The sequence below is a fragment of the Macrotis lagotis genome, chromosome 1 (genome assembly GCF_037893015.1).
Source record: "Macrotis lagotis isolate mMagLag1 chromosome 1, bilby.v1.9.chrom.fasta, whole genome shotgun sequence".
Taxonomy (NCBI): domain Eukaryota; kingdom Metazoa; phylum Chordata; class Mammalia; order Peramelemorphia; family Peramelidae; genus Macrotis; species Macrotis lagotis.
In genome coordinates, this window is record NC_133658.1 from 750,372,824 (window position 1) to 750,396,316 (window position 23,493).

The 23,493-nt window shown below is 38.8% G+C and overlaps 1 protein-coding gene across 3 annotated transcripts in view; it reads right to left on the reverse strand.

Annotated features, from left to right (window-relative positions):
• Positions 1-2,625: 2,625 nt before the first annotated feature.
• The window catches only part of TMEM45B (transmembrane protein 45B), a 38,666-nt gene continuing 17,798 nt past the window's right edge, over positions 2,626-23,493 (reverse strand). For 2 of the 3 annotated variants that reach the window (XM_074216316.1, XM_074216315.1), the window contains 5 exons: positions 15,604-15,800; positions 6,448-6,654; positions 4,564-4,748; positions 3,924-4,069; positions 2,626-3,249 (listed from right to left, as the gene is read on the reverse strand). In XM_074216316.1, coding sequence (XP_074072417.1) covers positions 3,138-3,249; positions 3,924-4,069; positions 4,564-4,748; positions 6,448-6,654; positions 15,604-15,784 — 831 coding nt within the window. In that variant the 5' untranslated portion in view covers positions 15,785-15,800 and the 3' untranslated portion in view covers positions 2,626-3,137. Of the gene's footprint in view, positions 3,250-3,923; positions 4,070-4,563; positions 4,749-6,447; positions 6,655-15,603; positions 15,801-18,661; positions 18,748-23,493 lie in introns of all 3 variants that reach the window. The other variant, XM_074216317.1, reaches the window with a different exon arrangement.

Genomic DNA, 23,493 nt, shown 5'->3' on the forward strand with positions numbered 1-23,493 from the left:
TAAAATTCAGTTTTACATTGATAGTAACAATCCAAACTTTATGATTCCCTGAAGACTATTTATGGGCCAGAGACATATAATGCATCTCAACTACTCAATGCTGATGGAGCCACATTGATTAGTGATAAGGGCAAGATCCTGGAGAGATGGACTGAACACTTATTCTCAACAGACCATCATTAATCAATGATGAAACCATTGATCATTTACCTCAGATTGAAGTCAGTCCCTATTTTTAAATTTTCTTTTAATTTTTAGGTTTTTTGCAATGCAATGGGGTTAAGTGGCTTGCCCAAGGCCACACAGCTAGGTAATTAATAGGTGTCTGAGGTCGGATTTGAACTCCTGACTCCAGAGCCAGTGCTCTATCCACTGTGCCACCTAGCCACCCCCCTAAGTACCTTTTGGATGGACAGACATAGTGGTGTGTGACACAATCCTCATATACATAGTATTTTGTCATGGTGTCCTGTCCTGTTCCGTCTATTCCTTAATTCTTTGGCTCAGCATTGGCAGTTCTGAGTTTTGCAGCACTGATAATATGAGGTTGTCTGCCCCAGGGCTACTTTTATGGAGTTGTTTGCCCTGGCATTTCAGAGTTCTGCAGTGCTATTGCTATGGAGTTATAGCTCTTGGTATTTCTGAAAGGTGGTGGTAGAGCTGATTGTCTTTGCCTAGATTTCCACAGCCTAGAACCATGATCTTCATGGTACTGGAAAGGGGGTGCTGGGTGGGGGAGAATTGCTGTATGCCTTGACCTATATGCTGAGTTAGCTTGAGGTCAGTATGTCAATTCATGAGATTTTGTTGTTATTGTTTTAATTCTGGATTATGGGTATCCTAGAATATGAAGACAGCTGAGGTTGCTTTGTCTTTGGCACATAATTTCTGTTTTGGAGAGGTATGAAAGTCTCAGGATTGGAGAAGGTCTAATCTTTTTTTTTTTGTTTTTTTTATTTGCAAGGCAAACGGGGTTAAGGTTAAGTGGCTTGCCCAAGGCCACACAGCTAGGTAATTAGTAAGAGTGTCTGAGATCACATTTGAACCCAGGTACTCCTGACTCCAGGTCCAGTGCTTTATCCACTGCACCACCTAGCCGCCCCCCCCCGGGAAGGTCTAATCTTCTTGTTGTTTTGGTTTTTTTTAGATTTTGCAAGGCAAACAGGGTTAAGTGGCTTGCCCAAGGCCACACGGCTAGGTAATTATTAAATGTCTGAGGCCAGATTTGAACTCAGGTACTCCTGACTCCAAGGCCAGTGCTCTATTCACTGCACCACCTAGCTGCCCCGGTCTAATCTTCTTGTACATATGGCCTGGCATCTTTAACCTTCTCTTCTCCTTCTAGTCTATTTATTTCACTTGGTGGTTTCATCGCTTCCCATGGATTTAATTGTTATCTTTATGTGGATGATTTTCAAATCTACTTATCTAGCTGTACCCTCTCTGCTGTTCTACCATCTTGGATCTCTGTATTTCTCTTTAAGACTTACATGTTGAATCAGGTGTCCAATTTGCATCATAAACTCAGTGTGTCCAAAGCTAACCTCATTATCTTTCTCCCTAAACACATACTCTCCCTCCTCCAAACTTCCCTGTTACTGTTGAGGGCACCATCATCTTCTGAGTCTTCTAGGTACATAATCTAGTGTTCTCCTCAAATCCTCACAATCTCTTACCCCATCTACCTACCCCCTTGTCCAATCTGTTTTCAAGACCCACCTTACAACATTTCTTGAAATGATTTACCCTCTCCTATGATAATGCCACCACACTGGGAGTAGGCCTTCATTACTCCATGCTTGAATTATTATGATATGTGGGTCTGCCTGCCTTACATCTCCCCATTCTGATCCATCCTCCATTCAGCCATCAGAGTGATTTTCCTAAAGTGCAGATCTCTGGTGGCTCCTTATCACTTCTGGGATCAAAACCAAAATCCTGTTTGATGTTCAAACTCCTTCATAACCTAGTTCCCACCCACTTTTCCAATTCTCCCCTGCCAAGTGGGTATTCTTTGACCCAGTGACAATGGCCATCTCAAGGATATTTTCTACAACTGTTCCCATGACTGGAATACTCTCCTTCCTTATCTCCAACTCCTAGTTTCTCTGGCATCTGTCAGATCTCAGTTTAAATCCCATATTCTACAAGAAGCCTTTCCCAACCTCTTTTTTTAAATTTATTTTTTATTTTTGGGGTTTTGCAAGGCAATGGGGTTAAGTGACTTGCCCAAGGTCACACAACTAGATAATTATTAAGTGTTTGAGGTCACATTTGAACTCAGACCCTCCTGACTCCAGGACTGGTGCTCTATCCACTGTGCCAACTAGCTGTCCCCTCTAACCCCTCTTAATTCTCACTTTTCCTTTTATATTTCTATTTTCTCTCTCATATATGTATATACAAAGAGAGGGAGAAAGCTTGTTTATAGGTATTTGCTGTTGTTTCCCCCATAAGACAGTGACCTTTTGGATCTGTTTTTTTTTTTTGTCTCCTCAGCACTTAGCATAGTGTCTAGTACATAGTGTTTAACAAATGCTTACTTTTGATTTCTTGATCTCTAATGGGTCTTTGAGTGCTTAGATGCAATAATTTATCTTCCCAAACAACATAGATTTGCTCTTTGTGAAAATAATTTCTTTAATCTTTTAATATAAATGATATAACACAAAAGAGAATTGGTTGATAATTTTTAAAAATCAACTCACTGAGACATACAGAAGGCCCCTAATATAGTCTTGGTTCACTGGGGCTAAGAATATACATTACCAATTTATCCCTGAGTTTGAATACAATTCCTATTTTTCTACAAGACAAAGTATTCCCCAGTCCCAATGACTCAAGAGAGGCAGAGAAACTAAATATAGTGGAAGGAAGGCAATCATTTCTGGACGGTGCCTTAGGCCACAAACATGCGTCAGTGTATTTTAAAAAGACAAGAACAATGTCAACCTCCCAATAATCAAAAGCCACTGTCCTTCTGAATTCCACAACTTTTGCAAAGCCCAAGAATGAAGATGTCGGGTTTCTGAGAACTGTGTAGTTGTTGCAGAGCTGAGGATAAGAAACGTGAAGGGAAGAGGAGGCTCTCCCCGAGCTGCTTGGGTTCACGGTGGGTTCCCCTCAGTCCTCGAGGCTTACTCTTCATCTGTGTCATTCAGAAGTGCTGCCTGAGAGTTGGAATCTGATGTCAACTTTTTAATCCCAATGTGTTCTTCACCTCTGAATCTCTTCAACCGATTTACTAGACTACAAGAGAGGATTCATGAAAAATAGTAAATCTACCAGAAAAATGAACTCTGCCTCTCGACCAAAGTGGGGGAGGGAAAGGAATAAGCACTTATTAAGCACTTACTACTTGTCAGGCACTATGCTAGCCCTATGTAACTAAGTGACTTGCCCAAGGTCACACAGCTAGAGAGGCCTTAAGGAAGTTAGGTGATAAAACAAAGAGAATGCCCACTTTCACTCCTTTTCATCTGTCTTTCTTGGGACTCTGTGTCTAGAGCAGTGATGGGGAACCTTTTTCCTGTGAAGGGCCATTTGGAGATTTATGCCATCATTCATGGCATGAAATTATCAATTTAAAAATTAGCCTGCTAAAGAGCTCCTAGATTTATCGAATATTGCCATTTTGCAAGCCTTATATGGCCCACAGGCCAGATGTTCCCTACCCCTGGTCTAGAGGATAAGCTTCAGTATATCTTGCACTGGGGAGATGAGATGCCAGATAAAAACCCAAACATAGGGGTGATTATTTATGATAAGGCAAAGATCCTAAGAACTGCAAATATTTCCACCCAATAGAGTTCTGTGGCTGAATGACAAGGCTAGGGTAGGAGTTAGGCCTGTTAAAAAGGAATTGGGAGGCAGCTGGCAGTGGGGTAGTGGGTAGTGTTCAGCATGTTTCCTCTCATACATACCCACAAACCAGAGAGAAGTTGATGGCTACAATGATCACAGCAGCTAGGCAGTGCCAGCAGAAACACATGGTGATAAACATGATGTTATTGTGAGATGTTTGGTCCCATGCAGGACCCCCAGAAGGAGGATACAGCACAAAGCCAATCTGGGAAAATCACAGAGAGAAAGCCCTCATTACCACCTCACCCTCAGAAACTACCTGGGTCTTTGCCATTGGTACACAAGGGCTGCTCTTCAAAACTTCTTTCTTCTGAATCTGGTTTTAACTAAGGCTTATTTAAAGGGAAATTCCAGAGTCATTTCTTGGAATTTGTAGCAAACAGGAAAGACAGATGTGTCCTTGATCATAATCTTTACTGGAAAGGTAGAAGTATAATTGGGCAGCAATATGACTTGCCCAGGCTCTCACTTAGCAGTAGCAGACTCTTGGTGAGTAGGATTCAGATGGGGTAGGGACACAGGGGGAGGGGGAGTTTCCAGTTTATTGGTATTGCTGAACATTTGCTGATAGGTCTGAGATTGCCATGATTCAACTTAGCCATCTCCTACAATGCCTGTCCATGATTTCCTCACCCACCATAGTGGTCCTTACTCTCTTGTCCTGCCACAAGCCTGAGAGGCATTCTCCTGTGGACTTACCTGCCAGAACCAGGTGCCATGGGCAGTAACAAGGCTGGCTCGGAAGAGCTCCAAAACAATGTTGTCCCTGAGGAAAATTTCAATGAAGGTGCAAATGACTCCTCCAGCCAACGTATATAACAGGAGAAAGTGGATATGCTGGTCCAACAGTGGCCGATTATGGACATGGTAATAGAAGAGAATACCTGACACAAAGCAAATCACAACCATAATGAGTTGTTCCTTTCTTCATTCAAATCTTTCTTGGATTGCTTCACAATACCAGGATGCCCTTCCTACTTTGCTCTTCTTCAGGTACCACTCTTCCTCCTCTCTGACAACATCCCAAGCCTGGCCTTCCTTAATTAATTCAATCCTCCATTCTAGTCATATTTCTTTCACTTATAGAGCCCTTTAAGCCCTGAACCATTTTAGTGAGCATTTCACTTGTTCATGACTTTGTAGGTTTTATTAAGTGTTTCCATGTGTTAGTGTTCTCCCAATAGATTATGTATAAACTCTCCGAGGGCAAAGGCCATTTTTTCTCCCTTTGTATCTGTCCACTGAGAATATTGAATTGACCCTGTCTCATTTTCTTATTGATCCTATTTTCAAGTAGCTGATTTTGTCCTGTAACTGCTTAAGGCATGGTTGTTTGTCTCTGATCTTAGTTCAAAATTCAGCCTGCCTGTAATGAGTTAAGTCCTGCCTCAAGGAACTTAATTGAACTGGGGAGTGTGAACACAAAGGGAGTTTAATAGCTTTATACCACCAAGCAATCCTTCAAGGATATCTGGTTTGCTATCCAAATATCTAGTTTACTAGATCATACTTAGACTCAGAAAATGAGTACTTCTTATTCTCATGGGGGAGGGGGGGGGTGTGGTTAGCCCCCATTATCAAACTTCTAGCCAACCATCTACCATTTCTGTTCTTTTGTCCTGTACTCCCCAAAACTTTTAGAAGGGGAATTGTCCTTTTGCTTGAGGTCTATGGTATAAATGGAGGCAATCCACCGAGCCCTGTATTGGTGGGAAGCATGTCTCTGTTAATAAATATTATATTACTCAGAGATTTTTCTCAATTTAAACCACAAGGCTTTATTCTGTCCAGATTGTCACTCTGCCCAATATATTCATGTTGTGACCAGACTCATGGACAACTGCAAACTTAAACTCAGGGACACAGATACAGTCTTTCTCAATCCTTTTACAGTCATGTCCTCTAGCAGGCTTGGGAAGAGTAATTTGGGAAAGAAGTCTGACATATTAAAAGACATGGCCTCACCCCTAAGAAAAATGCCTATAGGCAATCCCAAAAGGTCATCTTCCTTTGCAAAAGAACTGTGGATAGGGTTACTCTTTCCCAGTGAATAATCAGCTTTGTTCAGTGACCTTCACTAAACTTGCTGCCCCTTTTTTTTAAACTGGGGTAAGATGAGAGGAAAGGATTGATAGCCCAAATTTTTAGAAATATCTTTTTCTAATCTATATTATGAAGTTTATCCTATTTATTTAGGTCCTTTGTGGGTCCTGGAAATGAAATTTTCTAGTCAAATATTTTGTGGGTGGGGCAGCTAGGGAGCATAGTGTATAGGGAAGACTCATCTCCCTGACTTCAAATCTGGTCTCAGACACTTACTAGTTGTGTAACCCTAGACAAGTCACTTAACTGTGTCTCAGTTTCCTCATCTGTAAAATGAGCTGAGAAGGAAATGGCAAACCACTCCAGTATCTTTGCCAAGAAAACCCCAAATGGGATTATGAAGAGTTGGACATGACTGAAATAATGGAACAACAATCACAATTTTGTGAGTGAGCCATGTGGTGTGTTGTATTTTGTTCTTTTGAAGACCCATGTGGATAAGTATTCTTTGTTCCTTCCCTTTTCCCTCCTCCTACTTGCCTTCAATGATTCCAGCTGTGGACATCAGAAGCCGATCTAGTCCCAGAGGAATAACAGGGAAGAGAAAAGTGAGCATGTCTATGAAGCCAGAGAGCCCATAGAATAGATACATGGTGCAGTGCTGCCAGTTCATAAGTTTTATCCAGTCATGGTCATTGTATAGGTGTAGGTGAGGCCCATCTGGAACAAACTGCTCTGCGAGGATCCCTGGTAGGAAACAAGGAAGCGAATGAAGGAAAAAGGAGTGACCCTGTAGCTGGGGGATGGGGAGAAGGTAGTAGGGATTAAGGTGTTGCAGGAGACTGAGCCCTAATTTTTGTTGTATGAGGAGCTACTTTTAGAGGGAAATTAAACATTTATGCTTGTTTGTCTGTGTGAACACCCTGAAGTTTTTAATCTTTTTCTCAGAGTAGCAGAAGGTGGAGCTCAACAAATCCAATAATGAAGGAAGGAGGGACAGAACAAACTAAGAGTATGGGATCAATCAGACACGTGTGAGCCAGATTCAACATATGACCAAAGGATTGTCATGATCTCTGCCTCAGTTTCTATTTTCAGAGTACTCCTAGGCCAAATATGACAAATGGTAGAGAATATCAACTAGACACAAGTCATGGAAAGGTACTTTACTTAATCCCTCAATAACACCCTATCAGGGATGCCCTGAGGAAACACTTCATAACTGACTGTGGCAACAACTTCCTAATCATTCTTCCTGTCCAATTTTTTTCCTTTTTGATCTATCTTTCATGTTATTTGAGTAATCTTTCCAATGAACCGCTTGTACTATATTATACCTCTGCTCAAAAAACCTCCATTTTCTATATACCAAATTTAGTATAAAGTCATGATCTAGGCTTCCATGATCCTCCTCTGCAATTTGAATGAATCCAAACTACCTTTATGAGAAACATTTCCCACTATTTCCCCTAATCTGCTCCACTTTCCAGCTAATGTAAATTACTATCCATCTTTTATCCTTGTTTCTTCCTCTCTTGTTTCAGTCTGCTGTCTCTCCTATTTCTGCCTGTCCTTCCTTGAAGTTTCAGCTTGGATACCTTTCTTGAAGCCTTCCCTAGATGCCCTCATGTAGAAGGAAGTTCTTCCTTCTCAAATTGCTTATAGTTCTTTGAATCTCTCCTTTTGCATTGATCACATTCTGTCATGAGTTAGAATTATATACAAATGTGTCATAGTCTTCCTTTTCTCCCATTACAGCAAATGTCCCTGGAAGGCAAGAACTGTGCCTTATTGGGGAAGCTTCTATTGCTAGTCTCTCACAGTTGCAAAGACTTGCTGTTTTTACTTTTTCTACATCTCTCATGTTTCCCTTTCCCTGTTCATTCCTTATTCAGGTGCTTTTCACCCCTTACTTAAATGACGGCAGCAGCCTATTAGATGTACTAGATTCCAAGTATTCCCTTCTCTAATTCCTTTACCAAAAAAAAAAAAAACTGCAAAAATTATCTTCCTAAGTATAAATCTGATCATTTCCTTTCTCAAGAACCTCAGTGTCTCCCTATTGCTTCTAGGAAAATAATATGAAACTTCTTAGCTTTGAATTTAAAGCCCTTTGCAAACTGGTTTCAACCTCCTTTTCTAGATTTTCACAATATTCCCCTTCTCGAATTCACTATGTAACCTCCCAGGGCAGCTAGGTGGAGCAGTGGATAGAGCAGTGGCCTTGGATTCAGGACAGGAATTCAAATCCAGCCTCAGAAGCTTGATACTTATTAGTTGTGTGATCTTGGGCAAGTCACTTAACCCTGATTGCTTCACATACAGGACCATCTCCAGTAATTTTGATTCGTATCTGGCCACTAGATCCAGATGGCTCTCGAGAAAAAAGTGAGGCTGGTGACTTAGTGCAGCAACCCCTCAATCAAATCCAATTCATGTGCATGTCATGGCATCACCACCCTGATGTGATGTCATGATCTTTTTAAAGAGTGAAGGGCAGGGGGTGGAGGCAAGATGGTGGCAAGAGAGGATCATGTCTTAGGTGCTCTCTCATAAAACTTCTAAACTAAGGACTCTAAATTTTCGAGAGACAGAACCCACAGAGGGACCCAGTGAGGCAGTTCTCCTACTCAAGGTAACCTGGAAAAGAGAAGAAAGGCTTTGCTCCCCAGAGTTGGAGGGGCGCCTGCCAGAGCGAAAGAACTTCATCTTCCCGGAGGCAGCCCCAGGGTGCTGGGAGCGGTGGCTCACAGCATTGGGGGAGATTCCTGACCTACACACTGGGAGCACCGGGCACAACTTGGGGGAGCAGCAGGGGGACCTCTGTCACAGTGAGCATGTGATGCCCAGCCCTCAGGGCACACAGCAAGCAGCTTGGCCAAGGCAGTCCAGATCCAGGAAACAGAAGCAAGTGGAGCCGGAAAGCAGGAGCCCCCAGGGCATGAGCCCATTGAACCTAGGGAGGGGAGTGAAGAGAGAGAGACTGCAGAGCTCTGTCCTCTGCCCCTGGAACAGGACTCTGGGGTTCTGACCACATTCAGATCCTGATCACAGTCCAGGCCCCCCACCCAAATAGAACAGAAAGGGCCCCCCACCTCAGCCCCATGGCAGAGGAGGGCGCATATGGTCATTCATAGACCAGGAGGGAGGACAGAGCCTCACACACTGAGACCCTTGTGGAAGTGTCCCAAAAGCTCAGGAAGCACCCCAAAAACAGACTAAGGCTGGGAAAATGAGCAAGCAGAGAAACAAGAGGAACACCATTGAGAAATATTTTGCCTGTGAGCACAAGAAGGATCAAAACACTCAGTCTGAAGATGAGGAAGCACAAACTCCTGCATCTAAAGACTCCAAGAAAAACAGAAATTGGGCTCAGGCTGTGACAGAGCTCAAAAAAGACTTGGAAAATCAAATGGAGTTATAAGAAAAACTGGGAAAAGAAATGAGAGAGATGCAGGAAAAACATGAAAATGAAGTCAGCAGCTTAGTCAAGGAAATCCAAAAAAATGCTGAAGAAAATAGCATGCTAAAAACCAGCTTAGATCAAATGGATGAAACAGTTCAAAAAGTTATTGAGGAGAAGAATGCTTTAAAAAGCAGAATTGGGGTGGCTAGGTGGCACCGTGGATAAAGCACCAGCCTTGGAGTCAGGAGTACCTGGGTTCAAATCCAGTTGCAGACACTTAATAATTACCTAGCTGTGTGGCCTTGGGCAAGCCACTTAACCTCATTTGCCTTGCAAAAACAAACAAACAAACAAACAAATAAATAAAAAGCAGAATTGGCCAGATGGAAAAAGAGATAAGAAAGCTCTCTGAGGAAAACAAATCCTTCAGACAAAGAATAGAACTCAGGAAGATTGATGAATTTACGAGAAATCAGAACTCAATACTTCAAAACCAAAAGAATGAAAAATTAAAAGAAAATGTGAAACATCTCACTGAAAAAACAACTGATATGGAAAACAGAATTAGGAAAGATAATTTAAAAATTATTGGAATACCTGAAAGTCATGATCGGGAAAAGAGCCTTGACATCATTTTCAAAGACCACAGGAAAATTTCCCTGATATCCTAGAAGCAGAGGGAAAAATAGAAATGGAAAGAATCCACCGATCTCCCTGAGAAAGAGATCCCCAAAAACCAATCCCCAGGAATATTATAGCCAAGTTCCAGAACTCCCAAGTCAAAGAGAAAATATTACAAGCAGCCAGAAGGACACAATTTAAATACCGTGGAGCTGCAATCAGGATCACACAGGACTTAGCAGCAGCTATAGTAAAAGCTCATAGGGCTTGGAATATAATATACCAGAAGGCAAAAGAGCTTAGAATGCAACCAAGAATCAACTACTCAGCAAAACTGAATGTCCTCTTCCAGGGAAAAAGATGGACTTTCAATGAACCAGGGGAATTTCAAATGTTCCTGTTGGAATGGCCAGAGGTGAACAGAAGGTTTGATCTTCAAATACAGGACTCAGGTGAAGCATAGAGATTGGAGGAGAAGGGGAAAATATGAGGGACTTAATGATGATGAATTACATGTATTCCTGTATAGAAAAATGACACTGATAATACTCATATGAACCTTCTCAGTTAATAGAGTAGGTAGAAGAAGATTTTATAGATGGAAGCACAGGAGAAAGCTGAATTTGAAGATATAATATATCATAAAAATAGGGTCAATGGCTAAAAGGGAAATGTAATGGGAGTAAGGGAAAGGAGAGGTGGAATAGGCTAAGATATTTCATATAATAAGATTTTTTTTATTACAATGAGCTATTGCAATGATATGGAAGGTGGGAAGGTGAGGGGGAATGAGGGAACCTTCGCTCTTATCAGAGGTGTCTAGGAGAGGAAACAGCATATATACTCAATGGGGTATAGACACCTGGAGTTAGAAGGAGGGGGGGGGGACAGGGGGAAGGGGGGGATGTGAATGAAGGAAGAGAGGATGGACCATGGGGGGAGAGTGGTCAGATATAACACATTTTCTTTTTTTACTTCTTGCAAGGGGCTGGGATTGGATGGCCTATCTGGGACCATAGGGCCAGGTAGATGCTGGGCCTGAGGGGCTCTGGGCCTCTTGGCCCCAGGGCCAGGGATCTGTCTGCTCTGTCACTCAGCTACCCTACAGCAGAGTCAGAGTGAAAGGAGAGAGAAAATATAGTACATGGTAGTGGAGAAATAAGAAAGGAGGGAGTTGCGATCAGCAATGGCAATGGTGTAAAAATATGGAAGTAACTTTTGCCATGGACTTATCATAAAGAATGTGATCCACCCATGACAGAGTTGGTGGTGTTGGAACACAGACTGAAGCACATTTATTATTATTATTATTTTGGGGGGCTGCAGGGCAAATGGGGCTGGGTGGCCTGCCTGGGGCTGCATAGCAGGGTGATTGTTGGGTGTTTGAGGCCGGATTTGGACCTGGGTGCTCCTGGCTCAAGGGCCAGTGCTCAGTCCGCCACCCAGCCTCCCCTACTATTATTACTATTTTATTTTATTTTAGGTCTTTTTTTTCTTTTTTGGGGGGGGGTTTATGCAGGGCAGTGGGGTTGGGGTGGCTTGCATGTCACACAGGTGGGTGATTGTTGGGTGTATGGGGCTGGATATGGGCTTGGGTGCTCCTGGCTCCAGGGCTGGTGTTCCATCCACTGCGCCACCTGGCCATAACTACAATTATTACTATTAATTTTTTTTAATTTTAATTTTTTCTTTCCCCTTTACTTTATCGCTCAAGTGAGTCTATACTTTTGGGGGGGTATTTTGTTTACTCTTAAACAAGAATATTTTATTAATGCATAAAAAAATTGTTTGTACAAAATGACAATAAATAAATATTAAATAAATAAAGAGTAAGCCCAAATCCCAGCTCTTGCAAGAAGTCTTTAGCAGTCCCATCAGCCACTGGAGTCTTTCCCTCAGGAATTATCTTCCATTAACTCTTCTTAAGTATCAGATTTTCCTATTTTTCTCCCCTACCATTGTAAAATGATACTACTTGGGAGCAAAAAAGTAGAGGTTTTGCCTTTCTTTGTATCCCCCTGTGCTTGGTATAGCAATATTAAGTTATTTCAGTTGCATCTAATTCTTCATGATCTCATTTGAGGTTTTCCTGGCAAGACTACTGAAGTATTTGGAATTTGATTCCCTAGCTCAATTTACAGAGGAGGAAACTGAGTCAAATAGGCCTACATTATTTGTCCAGAGTCACACAGGTACTAGGCTGGATTAGAACTCAGAAGGTGAGTCATCCTGACCCCAGGCTTAGCACTGGATCCACTTTTAACACTTTGCTGCCCCATAGCAGGGAACCTAGTTAGTTCTTCATAATCACTAATTCAAAGTGAGGTAAGCAAAGTCAAGAAAACGATGTAATACTCAACCACCACCTTGTAAATGGAATGAGCAACCATGATAGAAAATCAAAGTTAAAAAAAAAAGAATAACAAACAAGCTTGGTCTCAAAGAAGAGATGAGAAAACAAGTTTCCCCCACTTCTCCACAAAAGTGAGAAGTCCACAGATATGGAACGGCACATACTGCCAGACTTTCTGCCAATGTCTATCAATGATGGGTTTTCCTGAATTTTTAAATCAACTCCTTCATTTTTCTCTTAAAATAAATTCCTGTTATAAAAGAGGGTTCTCTGTTGACTTGGAAATTTAGGTGAAATATTTTAAAAAAGTAGTAACCAAAGTAATAAACATTTATTAAGTACCTACTATATGTCAGCTTGGGCTGTCTTAATAAAGATTTTAGAAATAAATATCTTGAACTGATGCTGAGCGAGATGAGCAGAACCAAAAAGACACTGTACACCCTAACAGCAACATGGGAGTGATGATCAACCTTGATGGACTTGCTCATTCCATCAATGCAATAATCAGGGACATTTTGGAGTAACTGCGATGGAGAATACCAGCTGTATCCAGAGAAAGAATCGTGGAGTTTGAACAAAGACCAAAAACTATTACCTTTACTTTATTTATTTATTTATTCATTCATTCACTTATTCATTCATTCATTCATTCATTCATTCATTTATTTATTTATTTATTAGGTTTTTGCAAGGCAAAAGGGTTAAGTGGCTTGCCCAAGGCCACACAGCTAGGTAATTATTAAGTGTCTGAGGCTGGATTTGAACCCAGGTACTCCTGACTCCAGGGCCGGTGCTTTATCCACTATGCCACCTAGCTGCCCCTAAAAATCATTATCTTATTATGTATTTCTGCTATCTCTTCCTTAAGGATATGAGTTCTCTCTCATCTCATTCAACTTAGATCAATGGATACCATGTAAACATTGTAAAGATTAACAGACTGCCTTGGGGGGGTGGTGCAGCAGGGGAAGAAAAATTGGGGGAAAATTGTAAAACTCAAAATAAATAAAATCTTAAAATAAATAAATAAATAAAAGAGTGAAGGGCAAACATCATCATTATCATCATCATCAACACATCCCTCCTCTGGGCCAGGCTGTTGCCCCACATCTTGAAAGTGCCCCCTTCTCACCTCCACTTTTTAGCATCCCTAGCTCCTTTTAACATTCAGTTCATGGACCATTTCACCTTTTTGATCCCTACAGTTATTAGAGCTTTCTCCTTTCTCCTTTCTCCTTCGATTATCATGATTTCCTTATTATAGTAGATTGTAAGCTCCTTGAGAAAAGGCATGGATTTTCATTCTGACCTGTTTTCTCCAGCATATAGCATAGCATAGTAGATGGTTAATAAATGTTTTGTTGGACTGGATTGTTTCTTTTTTTTTCCTTTTTTAGGTTTTTGCAAGGCAAACGGGGTTAAGTGGCTTGCCCAAGGCCACACAGCTAAGTAATTATTAAGTGTCTGAGGCCGGATTTGAACTCAGGTACTCCTGACTCCAGAGCTGGTGCTCTATCCACTTTGCCACCTAGCTGCCCCTTGGACTGGATTAATTGTTGCAAATGTAGTTCTTCCCCAGACAATGGAGAAGAGGACCAACAATGAGCCAGTCTCTCATCCTTGGGAAAGGAAAACCTTTCACATACTATTATTGAATAGCTCCTATAGATTCCTTCTATTGATTGTCCATTCATGACCTACTGGTCCTCTTGCCTCTCTTGCTTGGGACATGGGATGTCTTAATTGATGTGGATGTTAGCTACTCAAGATCCAAATCTTTTCTAGTATGTATTACAGAAATAATGGAATAAATGTAGAAATAAATGAAAAAGAAAAAGACAATTAGTCCAAAACTGACCCTAATTACTCCTTCACTTAGAATCTCCTCAGGACTCATTGACTTACTTTGTATAATGACAATCCTAAATTTCAAGCTTGGTAAGAATTCTTTTTTTTTTTTTATTTGTTAGGTTTTTGCAAAACAAATGGGGTTAAGTGGCTTGCCCAAGGCCACACAGCTAGGTAATTATTAAGTGTCTGAGACCAGATTTGAATTGGTAAGAATTCTTAAATCCAGTAATCTGGTAGACTCTAAACTCCCCTAGGGCAGAGACTATGTTCTTTTTCCTTTGGTTCTCTTCAGTTACAGTGCCCTGAGTCAATGTCCTCAGAGGATGTTTCATTTTTAGTTTGTATTCCTAAGCACTTAGCACAGGGTTTCACCCATTAGTATCTATTTCATAAATGTTTATTGATTGAATAATAGTATGTTTAAGATTTTATTTTTAGTCTCTGCAGTATGAGAACTCTTGCACAGTATTTGTTTCCTTGGTTCCTAGCAGTGTTTGGTAAATTTATAGACTCATATATACAGAGTCTTAAAACTGTACACCTGCTACATCCTAGATCCAGAATGAAAAGGGGTCTTAGAGTACAGCTCCCTCATTTTGTAAATAAGGAAACCGAGGCTGAGAAAGGTTAAGTAAATTTCCCAAGGCCACAAATCTAGTACTTCAAATCAAGAGATTGTAAATCTCTATGTGTATTGTAAATCTGCATGTGCAGTGTGCAGTGAATTGGCAGTTGGGTGGCACAGTGGATTAGAGCAGCACTCCTGAAATCAGGAGGACCTGAGTTCAAATCCAGTTGGGTTTGGCACTCAATTGTGACTGCCTCACATCTAGGCCCATCTCCTGAGTCATATCTGGCTCTGGGGGATAAAGTGAGGCAGTGACTTAGCATAGCACCTACTCACTCAAATCCAATTCATGTGTTTTCATGTTATCACCTCCCTGATGTTGTGGACTTCTTCGAGAACGAAGGACAGGCATCATTAGTACTCTTTCCACTGTCCCATGCTGCTTCCTTTTCTGATCAATGCCAGTCAGCAGCTGATCTTTAACTTATAGCCCTAAAAGAGCTTCCTGAGTCACTGAAAAAGCAAGAGCCTTGTGCAGTGTCACTCAGCTAGGGAGAGTCAGAAACAAGACTTGAATTTCCAATTTCCTGATTACAGTTCTGGTTTTCTATCCTAAGTCACGGTGCTTCTCACTGTATTATGTCCTACAGCCTAAAATTACAATCATTACAAGAGTCCACTTTGTATAATTTCTGACAGATCCTTCTAACCCGAAAAGACTTGTGTGATGAGCTGAATTAAATTCAATTTAACAAGTATTTGTCAAGCACCTGATATATGCTCAGCACTGTGCTAGGTGGTAGGAATATATCACTGACTGAGTGGCAGCTCCTATTTGCAGCATTTCTTTTAATGGAAGAACATCTACTTTCCAGGTCTTCCTCCTTCCCTTACCAATTATAGCAAAGAAGACTCTGACCCCTCCATCGATGATCTCGATCTTTCTATAGTAGTAGTTCATCTTTCTGTTTTTTCCATTCTGATTCATGTATCTGAATGAGTATTTCAATGACCACCAGATCCCAAAGATCAAGAAGAAACTCCCTGGGAGGGCATGGCCCTTAAAGTTTGCCATTATAGTGTCAAGGGACCTAAAAGAGAAAGAGAAAGTTATTAAGTAACAAATGTGAGGGACAAATTTGATATTCACTTTGATGGTAAACAAAAATAAATGAACACAGAGATGGATGGGTCCAAAGTCAAGCCAGTTAAGACTGATGTACACATGTATATCTGGGACCATGAGATTTCTGGCTCCTTTAGAACCAAGGAAGATGTTTTAGGTAGCAGGCTTATAAATGTTGACTAGTGATGACATGGATGCATATTCAGTTTCAAAGCTAGCTATGAAGTTTCCCTTCACAGCTTTATGAAATCTTCTTAAATCATCAAGATGGAATTTAGGTGAAATGGATGAATATCTACAAAACATAAATTACCCAGATGAACAGAAGAAGAAAAAAATACTTCAGTACCCCAATCTTAGAAAAAGAAATTGAACAAGTCATCAATGAATTTCCTAAGAAAAAAATCCCAGGACTGCAAACATTTAAAGAACAATTAATTCCAATACCATTTAAACTATTGGGAAAAATAGGCAAAGAAGTAGTCTTACCAAATTTCTTTTATGACAGAAATATAGTACGGATATCCAAACCAAGAAGAGTCAAAACAGAGAAAGAAAATTATAAACCATTTTATCTAATCAATATTGATGCAATAAAATTAAATAAAATACTAGCAAAGATACTATAGCAATAGATCATAGAGATCATAAACTGTGATCAGGTGGGATCTATACCAAGAATGCAGAGCTGGTTCAAAATGAGGAAAACTGTCAGCACAATTGACCATATTAATAACAAAATCAACAGAAATTATATAACTGTCTCAATAGGTGCAGAAAAAGTATTTGACAAAATATAGTACCCATTCCTATTAAAAATACTAGAGAGTATAGGAATAAATAGATCTTGCCTTAAAATGATAAGCAACATTTATCTAAAATCATCTGCAGGCATTATTTGTATTGGGGATAAGTTAGAAGTCTTTCCAATAAAACCAGGGATAAAGCAAGAATGCTCATTATAACTACTATTATTTAATATTGTACCAGAAATGTTAGTTATAACAATAAGAGAAGAAAAAGAAATTAGAATAGGCAATGAGGGAAAAACTATCGTTTTGCAGGTGATATGATGTTATCCTTGGAAAATCCTAGAGAATCAACTAAATTACCTAAAAAGATACTTGAAATTAATAACAAGTTTAGTAAAACTGTGGGATTCAAAATAAACCCGCATATATCATCTTTATATTACCAACAACATTCAGCTACAAGAATTAAAAGAAATTCCATTTAAAATAACAACAGACAATAAACACTTGGGATTCTACCTGCTAAGACAAATCTAGGAACTACATGAACATAACTATAGAACGCTTTTCACACAACTAAAGTCAGATCTAAACAACTGGAAAAATATTAATTGCTCCATGTATAGACTTGAATGAATGTAATAAAAATGACAATTCTACCAAATTAATTTATTTATTGTGTCAAACCAATCAAGCTATTAAAATATTTTTATTGAGCTAGGAAAAATAATAGCAAAATTCATATGGAAGATCTTCTCAAGAATATCAAGGGAATCGGGGGCATCTAGGTGGCGCAGTGGATAAAGCACCGACCCTGGAGTCAGGAGTACCTGCGTTCAAATGCGGTCTCAGACACTTAATAATTACCTAGCTGTGTGGTCTTGGGCAAGCCACTTAACCCTATTTGCCTTACAAAAACACAAAAAAAAGAATATCAAGGGAATCAATAAAAAAATTTGAAAGAAAGGTCTAACAATATCAGATCTCAAACTGTTTCTTATAAAGCAGTAATTATCAAAAAATCTGATACTGGTTAACAAATAGAGTAGTGGATCAGTGGGGCTAGATTACATACATAGTACAGTATAGTAAATAACAATATAATCTATTATATGATATATCCAAAGATCCAAGCCCTTTGGAACAAAAACTTATTATTTGACAAAAACTGCTTGGAAGACTGGAAAACAGTATAACAGAAACTAGGTATAGACCAACATCTCACAACATATAGAAAAGAAAAGGGCAAAATAGGTAGACATAAAGGGTGATACTATAAGCAAATTAAGAGAGCATAGAATAGTTTATCTGTCAGATTTGTGGATAAGAGAAGAATTTGGAACCAAAGAATATAATGAGAGGATTATAAAATACAAAATAGATACTTTTGATTATATAATGAAAAAGATTTTGCACAAACAAAACTAATGCAAGCAAAATTATAAGGAAAGCAGAAAACTGGAGGGGATGCGAAGTTTTGCAACAAATATCTTTGATAAAGGCCTCATATCTCAAACATATAGAGAACTGAGTTAAAATTATAAAAATACAACTGATTCCCCAGTTGAGAAATGATCAAAGGATATGATCAAATAGTTTTTAGACAAAGAAATCAAAGCTAACTATAGTTATATGAAAAAATGCTTTAAACCATTATTTATCAGAGAAATGCAAATCAAAACAACTCTATTGTACTATTTCATACCTATCAGAGTAGCTAATATGACAAAAAGGAAAGTATTGGATGTTAGAGGGGATATGGAAAAACTGGGACACATGTACTGTTGGTGGAGTTGTGAACTAATCTAACCATTCTGGAAAGCAGTTTGAATTTTTGTCCAAAGGACTATATAAAACTGCATATCCTTTGATGATGTAACAATATTACTGCTAGGTCTGTATCCCAAAGACATACCAAGAAAAGGGGAAAATGATCCATTTATTCAAAAATATCTATAATAGCTCTTTTGGTGGTAGCTAAGAATTGAAAAAGGGCAGCTAGGTGGTGCATTGGATAGAGCACTGACCTTGGAGACAGGAAGAAGAGAGTTCAAATTCAGTCTCAGAAACTTACTATAAGTCACTTAATCCTCATTGCTTTGCTTCAAGGGTCATCTCCAGTCATCCTGTTTCATATCTGGTCACTGGACCCAGATGGCTCTGGAGGAGAAAGTGAGGCTGGTGACTTAGCACAACATCCCTTTGCTCAAAACCAAACATGTGCTTGTCATGGCATCACCTCCCTCATGTCATGGTCTTCTTGGAGAATGAAGGACAAATATCATCATCAAGAACTGGAAATCAAAGGGATGGGGAATAGCTAAACAAGCTATGGTATTTGATGTGATATATGTAGAATATTATTGTGCTATAAGAAATGATAAGCAGGATGACTTCAGAAAAACAAGGAGAAATTTACATGAACTGATGTATAATGAAGCGAACTGAACCAGGAGGATGTAGTGACAGCAATATTGTTCAATGAAGAACCATGAATGACTTAACTATTCTCAGTAATACATGATCCAAGATAATCCCAAAGGAATAATAATAAAGCATACTAGCTGCTTCCAGAGAAAGAATTGATATAGACCTACTAGCTTTTTTCATTTTCTTTCATTTTTTTAATTTGAGTTTTATTAAATAAAATGTCTAATATGGAAATGTTTTACATAATTGCATATGTATAACCTATATCTGATTGCTTAATGTTGAGGGGAGAGAGAGATAGAATTTGGAACTCAAAACTTTAAATAAAAATTTTAAGGGAAAAAAAGACTAAATTCAAGTTTCAAAATGGCACATACTATACCCTCTCCTCCTCTAATATGGAGCCTCTTTCTCAGTTGAGTTCAGGCCTGTCCCTTCCCCTATCATTGTACTCCTCCCATTGTCTGGAATATGAGATTTCTGAGTTTCACAAATTAGAATTAATCACAATCAAGAAACTTCATGACAACTTCAAAGCCAAAGAAAGAGATGGCAGCTCACTGCAGCTGTAAAATCTTTATATAGGGACACGGCACCCTCCTCTTGAATCAGCTTTTTCAGCATATCTTCAAATATGTTAGGCCTCCAGATTTTTCTGCCACATCCCACTAGATGGAACAGCTTGAATGAGTATCAGCATCATTCATTTGCAAATGCCTTTTACTCCAGCTTCCTGATACAGTTTTTTTTGGAGCAGTTCAAAGCACCATTATATTTTGTTTCTCCTGTTGAGACATGTGATTCTTTCTCCAGGATCATAATTCCTGTGGTGAACATAGCTGCAAAGAGCTGGGGACCACTCAGGTTATCATATGGCTTCTTTTTTGTAGTTTTTTCCTCCAAATCAAAGCCAAAGATGCACACAGCAAACATGGGTATAACATTCAATAATGGAGTGGTTCAGGTTTGAACACTTTCTTTAACAATTGTCTTTCTGAAACAGTCAAAGGTATCAGAGTAGAGGAGAGGTTGTCATGGCTGGCTTTTCAGCTTAAACTATAGCTTCACTTTTACCTCGACCAGAGGGTGGCCCATAAACACAAGTCCCATGCTGCCAAAGCCTCTGGACAGAAGTTCTTCAAGGGATTGAAGGGCCACTGACACCTCCCTCTCCTCCCTCACCATGGTACCAGTCTTCAATAGGACTCTCAGGTCTCATCCTGCTCTGGTTATGACTGCTGACCTTTCCCTCATATGGGGAAAGAGATCCTCTCTTTATTCAGGCTAAGATCACATTAACTTTTTTTGGTTGTCATTGTCTCATTGATCTCTATTGAATTTTGCAGTCCACTAAAATCCAGATCTTTTTCAGGTGAGGTACTAATGGTTGGTTATGCCTCCATCATCTTATTTTTGTGAAGTTGATTTTTTAACTTATATGTAGAATTTTACATTGAATCCAAATACATTTCTTCTTATGGATATCTTCACCATTCAGCTGTGAAGATTTTTTTGAATAATCTAGTGTATTATCTATACCTCATAGGGTTGTGTCATTTACAAATTTGAAAAGCATAGCATTTCTGTCTTTATCCAAGCCATTGATAAAATTGCTAAGCTGCATATATGATCAATCAAAGTTCCTTGAGGCACTCCACGAAAGCCTCATCTCAATTTGACACTGAATTATTAAAGAATATTCTTTGGGCCTGGTCATTGAACCAGTTCCATGACTATTTATGTGTCCTTTTGCTTAGTCCACACCTCTTAGACTTTCCCATATGAACAGCACAAGTCGTTTGGTCAACTGCTAATGCTAAAACTTAGTTAGACTATATAGCATTCTCCTGAATCACTAGTTTAGTAACTTTATCCAAAAAAGAAATAGTTAGTTCAGTATGAATTATTCTAGCTAAAGCTATATTGACTTTTTGTGATCACCATTTAAAATTTTTTTAGATATTTATTAACCATCCCATTAATAACATGTTTTACAATTTTGCCAGTAATTCAAGTCAAACTCATTAAACTATGATTATCACTTTCTGTTCCTTTCCCTGTTTTGAAACCTGGAAGTTTTGCCATTCTTTAGTCCTATTATTCTAGACTCATCATAGGTTCTTTGGAGATGCTTTGGTCATTACTTTGATCAGAATTCTTAAGTCTTTCAGGATTATTCTTCTTTAGTTTGTTGTCATTTTATAAATTGTTTTCTTGGTTCTGTTCATGTCACTCTTTATCAGTTCCTTCTTCCCAGGATTCTCTGAAATCATCTCTTTCATAATTTCTTATATCACAGTAATATTCCATTTATATTTTTATACCACAATTTGTTCAGCCATTCTCCAACTGATGGGGACCCATTTAGCTTTCAGTTTGTTTCTTTTCCTTTTTTCTCCTTTTAATCTTCTTTTCAAGAACAGGAAGTTTGTTTTATTTGTGAGAATTTCATTCCCCAGTATTAATTTTCCCCCACCAATCCCACATTTCCTTATTGTGTTAGATGTATTTCTAAATAAAACTGTATATGTATGCTCAACCTTTGCTCAGTTCAGATGAATAAGGTTCATCTGATGTCTACTCCCTCCTTCCTTCATATTTATATGTTCTTCTTTTCATGTACACAAATGTGAGAAATATCAAGCTCCAATCCTTTAATCCATTTTTCTATATTAAAATAACACCATTTACCTTCCCTTTTCTTTGCTCTCTTAAGATCCACAGAAAAGCCACCCCTTACAAACTTGCCATCAATGGGCAGATAAATCTAAGAATCTAAGAAATAGTGGTATCCTCCAGGTCACCAATTCTGCTTCTAAGCTTCCCCCCCATCCCCAAAAATAATCAGGGAAGAAACCTCTGAGGATAAGGGACTAGATTGTGAAGTCCTTAGAATATGAAATAGAGGAGCTTATTTTTTAATATGTTGATGATAAAGAGCCACTGGAGCTTACTGAGTAGAAGATTAACATTGTCAGATGTATGTTTTAGGAAGATCGTGTGGATAATGGATTAGAGTGGGAAAAACTTTGAGGAAGAGGGACCAATTAGGAGTTTATTGCCATAATCCAGGGAGAGGTAATAGAAGTTCATATTAGGGTGCTGGCTGTGGGAAAAGGGAACAGATGTGAGATGATATAAAGTTATAACAGGTTTTGCAGGATTTGATCCTGGTAATTTCCTCCTTCTGTATAGTGCTAGAGGAGATAGGATGTGATTAATTCAAAGTTACACATGGAGGGCTTGGCCTTGGTGATGGGAAAGGTCAACATTTTCAACAGAGACTAAAGGACAATATAATGTGAGATGGTTTCAAGGAATTTGGAAATGTAGGGAAGGAAAGAATGACCTGGTTTTTTCCATAGGAGGTTGGGGTCTTCAACTGAAGAGTGTGGTTATGAGAGGTTTGAAGAGAAAAAAGAAACCACTATGGGGATTGATATAGAGAATCAGGGAGAAATAAAAGGGTCACCTTGCCAGGTTAGGGCCCAGTGAAGATTAAAAACTTTGTAGTGGATCCAGTCAGTATGGTTGCATGGCTAATATAGTTAAATTTTTCTTTTGTTGTTGTTCTTCATAGTTTTGCTTCCTAGCTCATTCCAGACTTTATTACTCTTGGCACTAATCTTATAAGATTATGCCAAGATTTTCTAATTATTTCTTTTACTTATACTTGGCTTTCATCTTCTACATGTATCTTGTGGAAATCTACAGCATGTACTAAATTAAATTTAATGTAGATGCATAATGTGACAATTTGATGATTGACAACATTTAAAAAATAGAAGAGAATGAGATCACAAAAGATAATGTAGATCATTATAATTATATACATTTGGAAAACATATAATCAGTGCAAATGGAATAAGAAGGAAAACTGTCAACTGAGAAAAAATCTCTAAATTTCTAATATCCTATATGTGTGTGCATATATATATATATATATATTTGATATAAAACATCATGTCATAAACACATTCTAGGTAAGGAGATATTTTTTTCAAGGATAAAGAGGGAAAGCAGTTCCTAACTAAAGAAGAAATAGAAATGACTATAAATGATGAAATCAACAATTTGATTACGTACAATTTCAAATACTTTTGTACAAGTAAAAATCAATGCAATTAGAATTAGATGGGAAAAGTGAACTGGGGAAAAGTGAAACTGTTGTAGTCAATTTATGATATACAATACTAGTATATCTTCAAAATACATAGGAAATTGATACTAATATATATAAGAACAAGAACCATTCCCCAATAAAAAAAAAAAAACTAGTGAAAGTCTACAAAGAGGCAGCTTCAAAGGAAAAACTCTAAACTATCAATAAGTATATGTGCTCATGATATGCTACAAATATGTGAAAGTAAATGCAATTACTTCTACATATGGAATGATTACGCCTTACTGACAAAAACATTCAAATATTTCTCTGTGCTTATGCAGTAGTTTCTTCTAGTGAACTGGGAAGGTCTC